Source organism: Engraulis encrasicolus, chromosome 23, assembly GCF_034702125.1.
Source record: "Engraulis encrasicolus isolate BLACKSEA-1 chromosome 23, IST_EnEncr_1.0, whole genome shotgun sequence".
Classification (NCBI taxonomy): Eukaryota; Metazoa; Chordata; class Actinopteri; order Clupeiformes; family Engraulidae; genus Engraulis; species Engraulis encrasicolus.
In genome coordinates, this window is record NC_085879.1 from 2,158,440 (window position 1) to 2,168,472 (window position 10,033).

General features: G+C 42.9%; 1 protein-coding gene across 1 annotated transcript; it reads left to right on the forward strand.

The window, feature by feature from the left end:
• Positions 1-560: 560 nt before the first annotated feature.
• tbx22 (T-box transcription factor 22) lies at positions 561-8,974 on the forward strand. Its single transcript, XM_063189469.1, has 8 exons — positions 561-904; positions 1,283-1,445; positions 2,315-2,416; positions 3,042-3,216; positions 3,335-3,499; positions 4,769-4,833; positions 5,140-5,225; positions 6,838-8,974. The coding sequence occupies exons 1-8, from the start codon at positions 664-666 to the stop codon at positions 7,473-7,475; spliced, it is 1,635 nt and encodes a 544-aa protein (XP_063045539.1). The 5' UTR covers positions 561-663; the 3' UTR covers positions 7,476-8,974.
• Positions 8,975-10,033: the final 1,059 nt, after the last annotated feature.

The window sequence follows — 10,033 nt, forward strand, 5'->3', positions numbered from 1 at the left end:
TAGGCAGACACTAATAGCAGGTCCAATAGATTCACGAGTTGATCTGTCTAAGAAAGTGTGGTTAAAATATACATGTACTTAACATGGGCCTACATACTCTAATCTTTGCCAAATTCATCAAGGTCATTTTTATTATGGTCAGTGCAGGTATACGTTTGTCAGCCAAAAGTAAAGCTAATAAAATATACAATAGCCCAACGTAAGCGTTTAACAAAGCTATCGTTGAATGATAACCTTTACCCTTTTAATGTCTGAAGAAGTAATGGGTAATTTTAGTTTAACCAAATAAGTCCTATGACGCACGCCAAATACCCTCGCGCGAACAAGAACGGATGTGAATTTACAGTGAATTCGGAAGCAAGCAGCAGTACATTACTCTGTTGGGAGTCGCTGCGTGATCCCACTCTCCAGCATCGCTCTCCTATTGGAGCCTCATGATTTGACAACAAGGGCAAGTCTCCAACCCGCCAGCAAATGAGAGAGGGAGGGGAAGACGGAGGCTGGGAGGGTATGGAATACACTGGACCTGAGGACACACGGGGGGAGAAATTTGACAATTTAAATGTAAGTGCGCAGGAGAGAGACACACGTGTGAACTCCCTATATCCATGACATCCTAGCGGGAGCGGTTGAAGTGCGGAAGCCCCCGTGCGCGCGTCCTGAATGAGGCACGACAACAAGTTGAGAAGTTCGACAGAAGACGGAGCCTCGCTCGGGACTTGTTGGCCCAGGATGCAGGGTCTGAGCTCGCGGGCTCACGCCTTCTCTGTGGAGGCGCTGGTTGGGAAAGGCTGCAAACGGATGAAAGTGGAAAGCGATAAGGACGAGCGACTGCTAGAAAACTTTACCGAGAAGGAGCGTAGTTCGTCGGCAGGAACCGTGATCGCCGATGGGGAAGAGCGGGGTTAGTGTTGTATTTAGTTTACAGATGCCCGGGACGGGTTTATTGCACTACAGCGTAATTTCACGCACGACCTAATATCGCATCCGTCCAAGTTAGTCAATAAACAACGCTATTTCCAACGGGTTATTTTCTGGAATAGCAAGGGCAAGTGTGGAGGCGAGGGAAACGTTTGTTGGATTCTTCGAAAATAATATGGACGAGATTGTCGCATAAAGCTAATATCCCACGTTCAATTTTCTCAAAAAGGTGTTTATCCATAAAAATATTCAATAGGCTAGCATTTCATACCGTTAAATGGGTAAAGTTCAGTACTTTTAATTTAACTGTTGGTAATTGTAAATGCAGCACCCTTTAACTTTGGTGTGTGATGTTTCAAAGAAAGCGAGATGCGGAGGAAAGCGTCCCTGCTCTTACGGAAGCCCATGGACAGCGAACAGGACCCGGAACACGACAGAGGAGTGCGCATGGAACTCCAAGGGTCCGATTTGTGGAACCGTTTCCATGAGATTGGCACCGAAATGATCATCACCAAAGCTGGCAGGTACAGTCTAAGGATAAGCACAGCATCATTTCATAAAGAGTGATAAGGGCCATTATTTTATATGATTTTATATGATCTGACTTGCATCATGACCTGCTCAAAATAGTAGAAAAGTGAATTTATGTCTAAATATTCAGGCAACATCCACGCGTAATAGAAGATAATATGGAAATTATGAAAATAAGAAAGTCTACGGAGACAGGAACTTAATCTGTAAAACACAAGCCACTTCTGGTATAACATAAAAAGCGTGGCATGTTTTGGTTATGTTTTTGTGGTTTGTGGCAAGCTCGGTGCAGTTTTATAGCTATACATTAGATATCTGAAAATGCTTTACGGGAATGAAGCGCTAACCTCCAAGTTTAGGCTTCACATGGAGGAAAAAGTGATGCTCAGATTACAGCAGAGCAAAACTTTCCGATTACCTTTAGGAAACGTGATTACATGCTCCAGAGGGATTATGTTTGACATTGGCTACACCGAAGGAGAGTGAAATACAAAGAAAATGTGGCCTTTATTTCCACTGTGTATTTCCCACTGCAATTGGGACACACTAAATCCAGCCCAATGTTTCATTTTCACAGAGACTAGCAATTAAACTTGCAGCAGACCGATAAAATACTGCGATTTTTCGACGTCAACTCTGATCTGAGTTGTTGCCTTGGTCTGAAGCTTATGATTGTAAATATACCCTTTTTTAAAACTGATAACACAGAGACTCAGCTATGTGAAATACCTTAGAAATGTTTTCGGTAAATTATTTGATGACAAAAAAATGCCTTTTAAAATGTGTCATCTAAACTGCATGGTTTGCGCATGCAGAGTGTATTTATTATTGAACTATTTAACCCCATGGCCTGTTTACGCAGGAGAATGTTCCCTTCGGTGCGGGTAAAAGTCCGAAACCTGGACCCGTTCAAGCAGTATTACATCGCCATGGACATTATGCCGGTTGACTCCAAGAGATACAGGTGCGTCATCACCACAACATCCGCATCCGCAAAACAAAACCTTGTTGTTGTATTGGCTTATGGTTTGCAGCTGTTGTGTCCCAAAAACATGGACAATTATCGTCGATGGAAAAAAAATACTAGGCCTAAATTTGTGCTAAAAACCTTGCCAGTGAAATTCTGTTGTAATGCTCGCATCTATGCAATCCCTGCGGATATTTATGACTGTTCCAATTATAAACCGAACTTTGTTTGCGCAAAAATAGGTTGTACATTTTCCTCCCATACCCCCCCCCCAAAAAAATAAATAAAATAAAAATAAAACATCAATTAAGTTTTTTTTGTCATTTAAATTTAATAAATATGAGACACTTTTAACGTTGTTTCTCGAGCATATCTCATACAATTACGCACATGCGGTAAAATCATCTTCCTCTAACGCACCCTGACCTTCGCCATTTGTGGACAGGGATGGGAGGATACTTTACTTGTCCTCGATGATTATTTTGGTACACTAACGTAAATGTAGGCCCAATACAAGTTTTTCTTGCCATTAAATATTGGGTGAATTATTCCTTAACCATTTTGTTGATTTTATTTAAGGCATTTTATCCTTACAGTGTTTGCCCTCTTTGTCCACTCGCAGGTATGTATACCATAGTTCCCAATGGATGGTGGCGGGAAACACGGACCACTCGTGCATTGCGCCTCGTCTGTACGTGCACCCTGATTCGCCCTGCTCGGGGGAGACGTGGATGCGTCAAGTCATCAGCTTCGACCGCGTCAAACTTACTAACAACGAGATGGATGACAAAGGCCATGTGCGTTTATTTGTCGCCTGCTTAACATGTAATAATTGGTTATGCCGAAACGCTGTTCAGGTAACAATTCAGTAAATGAGTTATTGACAAATACTCTTTACTCCCTGACACAACACAGATCATCCTGCAGTCCATGCACAGATACAAGCCACGCGTCCATGTGATCGAGCATGACCCCCGCGTGGACCTGTCCCAGATTCCATCTCTTCCATCCGAGGGCGTGCACACGTTCTCCTTTCCTGAGACGCAATTTACAACAGTGACAGCTTATCAGAACCAACAGGTAAACTTTACACCTTCTCATGATGTTTCATGATGTGCCAATTGTTAACAAAGAAAAAAAGATAAAATAATTATGATTCTTAATGTTTACCACGCTGTAAAGCACAACTTATAACTTTGAGGCCTACAGTCTAGTTTAACTCCTCAGGATGAACCATTCTATAGGCCTAATGATACTCATTTCTGTGTTTAATTACACCAAATTCACACAATGTATTTTGCACAAACAAATAATTTTTTACTGGACAAATGGACAAAAAAGCCATTTGAAATGCTCATAGATTCTGTCAGACTTTCTTACACTTAAGTGAAAGGGGCGGCTGCCCGGCAATAAAAGTGAGCTGGCCCATATCAGTTTCTTGTAGCCACATAAACAGGTCATACTTCGGCAGCCCACTCAGGACGGCTGTAAATCTTTGCTGTGAGGCAGGGGGGGCTCTGTGTCAGTGGACCCAAACATGTAGAGCACATTCGGACAACTCAGCTCAGCTGGAGGAGGTGGAGAGGAGAGGAGAGGAGAGGAAAGGAAAGGAGGTGGAGAGGAGAGGAGAGGAGAGAGGGTCCTCCAGCTTCAAAGACCTCCATACACACAGCACTGACAGATGCTGACACACACACAGACATATTCCCTTTTTTTGCCCTCTCCCTCCCTCTGTTAAACACACACACACACACACACACACACACACACACACACACACACACACACACACACACACACACACACACACAGAAATGTGTCTTATACTGCATGTATTTTCAATGGCACCAAACACATACTCTATTGTGCACTCACATGCTCTCACTATTTTGAACTCAGAAACATAAACATGGTGCACACACACACACACACACACACACACACACGTACACGGCCTGTCCTACCCTTGGCCTGCCAGCAGTTTTCATCGGTGACTTGCTTTTACAGCGAGAGATTGTTTTACTGCTTGACCGCATTGGCGCTGGCACAGTCCATGGAGTGCGCAGCAGTTAAAAGGCCCGTATAAAACGATGCCCAACAAGTCCCCTGTTATCGCGCCCGGCCTGTTTGACATGGCACGTCGCCCTGGGTGGCGGGGGGGAGTTACTGGCCCTCCGAGGACACCGTAGCTTCCCCTCCATCAACCTCGCTCCGTTTCAAAAGTTGAGGTCATTGTTAGTTTTATGAAAGCTGCATGTCTTGACAATGTGTGACGGACAGACCACATGTGTTTATTACGTATGATTTTTGCTATTTGTTTGTGTTTTGATTCTGTTGCGGCGGATTTAGATAACGAAATTGAAGATCGACAGGAACCCCTTTGCCAAAGGCTTCAGAGACCCGGGGAGAAACAGGTACTGGGGATAGGCACTTCTTAACAAATGTTTACGTGGGACATAATGTTGCATACATGCATTTTTATGGTCTGTTCACATGCAAATAAACATGACCATTTTAGGAATTTGTACTGTATTTGTGATACTCCTGCAAAAGTGTCATTTTTATTGAAAATTACAAAAGATGTTCCTGTTTAATTTTGCGCTTTGGCACTGCAGTGAGCCATTTCAAAACGAATTGACCTTTTCATTGCTAGCCTCAGTAAGTATCCTTCTCTTCCCCCATCTTATTTTTTTTCATACTCTCTTTTTTGCTGGAATTAGGGGAGTTCTGGATGGAATCCTGGAGTCATATCCATGGAGAAACCCAATCAGTCTCGACTTCAAGCCTTTTACGTTGGATTTGCAAGGTTAGAGCAAAGACTTAAATTCCTTTCATAACCTTTAAAAGCATCTGTAATGTCATTCCAAAAATGACATGATCCATTTAATGTTCCTGTATTGAGTTTGGTTTTAGACTTGAAACAAAATGTAATGTGTGACCTTTGCGCACAAATGCGTTCATTCAAATGGATAATTAGATAAAGAGGAAAAATTCAAATGCTATAAAGATGGATAATTAGGCCTATTATTATTTTGTTATAAACAATTACGCATATGTAAAAATCCTGATAACATTTCTAATTATTTTTTTAAAAGATATTTTTATGGGCTTTTTGGGCCTTTATTCGGAATAGGACAGTGAAGGTGCGACAGGAAGTGAGTGTGGAGAGAGAGATGGGGTAGGGTTGGGAAATGACCCCTGCCGGACTCGAACCGGGGTCCCCATGGGCATGCAAGCCCAAGTGTGGGGGGCTTAGTGTGCTGCGCCACAGCGCCCCCCAACACTTCTAATTATTAATGTATTAAACACTCCATCACACAGGCATAGTGAGGTCTTTATGGAGTGCATCAAATGACACCTTACTTCAGAGTCATACAAAGGCCTCCTCAGAGACTTCTCTAAGAAAAGCAAAGGTTGTATCGTCATATCATGTACATAACTAACCCTAAGGTACACTGCCCTTCAAAGCAAAATGCAGTATACTTTAGGTGAGCTTGAAATTAAAATGGGCTTCATAATTCCTCCTTTGTCTTGTGGCAAAAGCTTTTGGTTTAATATTGTCCCGTTGTAGAGAAATCACAAAGTCAGATTTGCAGCAAAATCCAACATAATACTGAAGAGTGTAGTTACTGTGCAGTTACTGCATGCTCCCTTTCTGTCAGTAGAGGACATTTTAATTATATCTTAATTTGCATTCTTATTATTATGTAAGATAGTTATTAGGCTATTAATATTATTATGGGTTACAGGGTAAAAAGTCATTGCTTTCCCTTTTTGTTCAGTTTTCCTTCCTATAAAAGATATTATTTGAAAGCATTATCACTATTGTACCTGCAACATAATTGGCTGGCCAGTATGAAAACTCATGTTTTTGTTTTTGCTTTGTCCTACAGTGTAAGTAGGCTACATGATGGTATTGCATACCCCTTACTGTATTGAGGACAGTGAACAGGGACAGAACAGGGACAGGAGAATTAAGTGTAGCTGGAAAGCCTTTGACAGAAACACCATTTTAACCACTCTATTCAGGCTCAGCGAATGCAATGCTGATGATTGATGATAACAAACATGTTCAAAAATGGAAGCAGTTTTAAGCAAAGTCTGATGAATTCAAGGAGATACCTCTGGCTTGCCCCAGCTGTTGGATTGGTGGACACACTGAAGCCAGTCGTATTGTCTGTAGAGCAGGCTGCATACTCTGCTGCTGTCCTGCTGGCTCTGTAAAATATGACAAAAACACAAGCAAATGTTTCAAACATCTCCAGCAAGAAAACTAATTATTGACCAATCAACATGTCGTTTATAGTGCATCATATCATTTGACTGTTGAGTAAAGCTATCAAGAGCTTTTACTTTACTAGAGCTGCGCATTGCACCTTTAAATCTCACTCCCCATCTTTTCTGATGGTCTGTTGCAGATGGCAGCGCTGGCTCGGTAGCGGGCTGTGCCGGCCTCTCCCGCCTGCTGCCGCCCGTGCCATCCTCCTGCCCCCCGACCTCCTCCGGCCCCTTCGCCCTGTCCTGCGGCGACTCGGCCCTCCACGGCTTCTCCATCCCGCTCTGCTACAAGATCTCGCCCGCCGCCGCCACCAGCCTGCTCACGGCGCGCGCCGCCTACAGCTCCCATGGTGCCGAGGGGCTGCGGGGTTACCAGGGCCTGCTGCGGCCCCTAGCTGCGGCCGACTTCCCTCTACTGTCCGCACTGCATGGCAAGAAGGCAACCAGCTGTAGGGCTCAGTATGTGCAGGGGGCCCATACGGGGCCCCAGTCAGCAGCCTGTCTCCTACACCTGCAGGGTCTGAGGGGGTCGTCGGTCCTGGGCTCAGCACAGCACCACCTGGACCCCCTCTCCTCTTCCCTGGCCTCCTCGCCATACGGCCTGTACGGCTGCGGCCTGCCCGTGTCGTCGCCCCAGCTCTCCTCCTCGCTGGCTCGCCACGTCAAACTGGCTAACGGAACCACTGGCAGCGCTGGGGCGCCATCGGCGGCGACACAGACTGAGAGTCTCCTGCGCCAGGCCTCCTCGTGGCACCCGGCCATCAACCACTGCCTCTGACATCTGACCCTCGACGCTGCTGCTGCCGCTGCGGCCCAGGACACTGTCGTGAGGTTGTCACGACAACCAAGGAACACAAACACCCAGAGGACAGTTGACTTTCAATAGCGTCTGGGATGAATAACCTTCAGGACTTCTTTTTTTATTTCTTTATCATAATCCTCACGATCATCATCATCATCATCGTCATCATCATCATTATGATGCTCCTCATGTTGAAGGCCAGCCAAGGAGAGTTTGGCAGAATAGACACATTATGTGGACTGGCAGCTCAGTTAATCGCACACACATTGAAGCTGAATATGTCAAAAAAGGGAGTAATGTTTTCTGGCACCGGGCTTCACAATTGTGCTCTGAAAGGGAGAGAAGAAAGTCTCCTGTGGTTTGGAGAGAGAGAGAGAGAGGGAGAAAGAGAGAGAGAGAGAGGGAGGGACAGTCTGAGACTGTGAGGTTGCATACAGGAGTGTTGAGAAAGGTAAGTCAGCTACTTGGTAAGATCAACGTTGAAAGCTTTTTTGTCAGTGGGAAAATCTCACAGATCCATCATTGACAGATTGCATAAGACGATTTCCTGCCGTTAGGACAATTTAAATATACTGTGTATATTTCAGGCAAATGTTCAGTATATGAACTTTATTGTTGGTGGAATCACAGTCCTGTTCATGATGTTGCAAATTTGCTAAATGCTTTTCACAGGATTAACAACACACAGAAGTGCATGTGGACAAAGTCAAAGGAGAAAGGTTTCTAACTTGAAATTAGAAATTAAAAATAAAATCTGGTGTTGGCCTAGTAAATGACCATTCCACGCCAATAATACTCCTTGTTATTTGTAAATGTTGATGTTGGAGAATGTATTCTAATTGTTTTTATACCCATCATGAAAGAGTTTTTTAATTTGTGTTTTTCTCTGTGTAAATGTGCATATATATTCATGTAAAGGAGGGTGAAAGGCATTGTTTTCTTATATCCACCACACTTCTTCTTCTTCTTTTTTTTAAAAAACTAAATAGTAATACAGGTTTGAATGCAGTACAGTCCTGTTTTAACAAAGCCATCTTGACATTGGTGGACACATATGTGCAACAGAAATATGACCCGAATCCTTGTAACAACTGTCAAAACGTTTGGGAACATGTGTTGTCATGTTGTTTATACATTTTAAACAGTTTAAATCTCTGTTATGAAGTATGTTTGGAATTCTGACCATGGTTGGCAAAGTGCAACTGAAACACAAGGGTATTTGTTAAACATGGCCTTGCAGAAGCTAAAGTATGTTGGCATCTACCCAAATATTCTGTGTTAAAGCCTGCATGGTGATTCAAACACAGACAAGTTTACGCAGACCTTTTGCAAATGTATTTTGTGTATGTCGGTACAAATAAAGAAGAAATTAAACAACCCCAGATACGGTACAAACTCATAGCACTTAAGTTTAAGACAGTTTCCAGATTGGAGGACGGATACTGTGTAATGTGTTTATAAATGCGGCAATAAAATGTTAAAAGAACCAAAAAGTGGTCATATTCAGCATATTGTAGTACACACTGGTTTGTTTTTCTTCCTGTATTTTTTATGAAATTGTTAGTGCTCTAAGGGTCAAAGGAAAGTCCAACATGTAGTTTGTTCCCCTTGGATGGACAAGTGCCCCTGATTGCTGTAACCACAGACATTACCATGGCCAGGACACAAAGCAGCTCAGCTTTCAGACAAACAGTTAACAGAACCAATTTTTATGTTCTTAACATTCCAGTTTAGCCTCACCTTATTGTTAAAATTGCACCAAACTGTTATTTGCAGCCTGTAGGCATTTTGAAAGTAGGGATATTGTGATATTTAACAAGGAGTTGGAGATACACTGACAAATCCCCTCAGATTTTTGTGTGGCTAGGTTCATGTCAAACATTTAAATTATTTGGATGGACTTTATGCTTAAACCAAGTTGTTATTCTGCTCATGTAATTTTATTCTGTTTTATTCCATGACATAAGTCAGTAGGCTGCATCACTTAAAAAAACATCCCATACTGTTTCTATTCTATTTGGAAACGCATCGTGCTTTTACGCACAGAACGCACACTATAATATAGCGTTGTAGGGTTTATATTTGACACTATCTAGCTATATATACGAACAAGTGAAAGTGTCTGACATTAACAGCTATTTTATGAGCAAAACCTGCCAACGAGTTTGCCTTTAAAGTGAAACAAATCACCAGTGTTGCGCAAAAGTACACGTTAAGCAGGCCAATTAGGCAATTTGCTCGGTTTAACTAATCGCACCCGGGGTGAAAAGGTTAGAGGGTCAACTCTTGTTCTAGCTTGTGTAAAAAAGACTGAAGATGTTGTTTCGGCTAGCTGCGCCTTGTTATGTTTGTTTAAAACATTACTGAAAATGTTCTTTCAACTTCACACACCCTTCCCTTTTCTTCACCCTACTTTCCAAAAAGACATGTCGAATAGGAAACACCAGCCAGACACGAAGCAGAGCACAACACTGGTATACTGCTACGGGTGTAAAGCTTTAGATTCACCTCTATTATTCAGAGACGGATTTCTT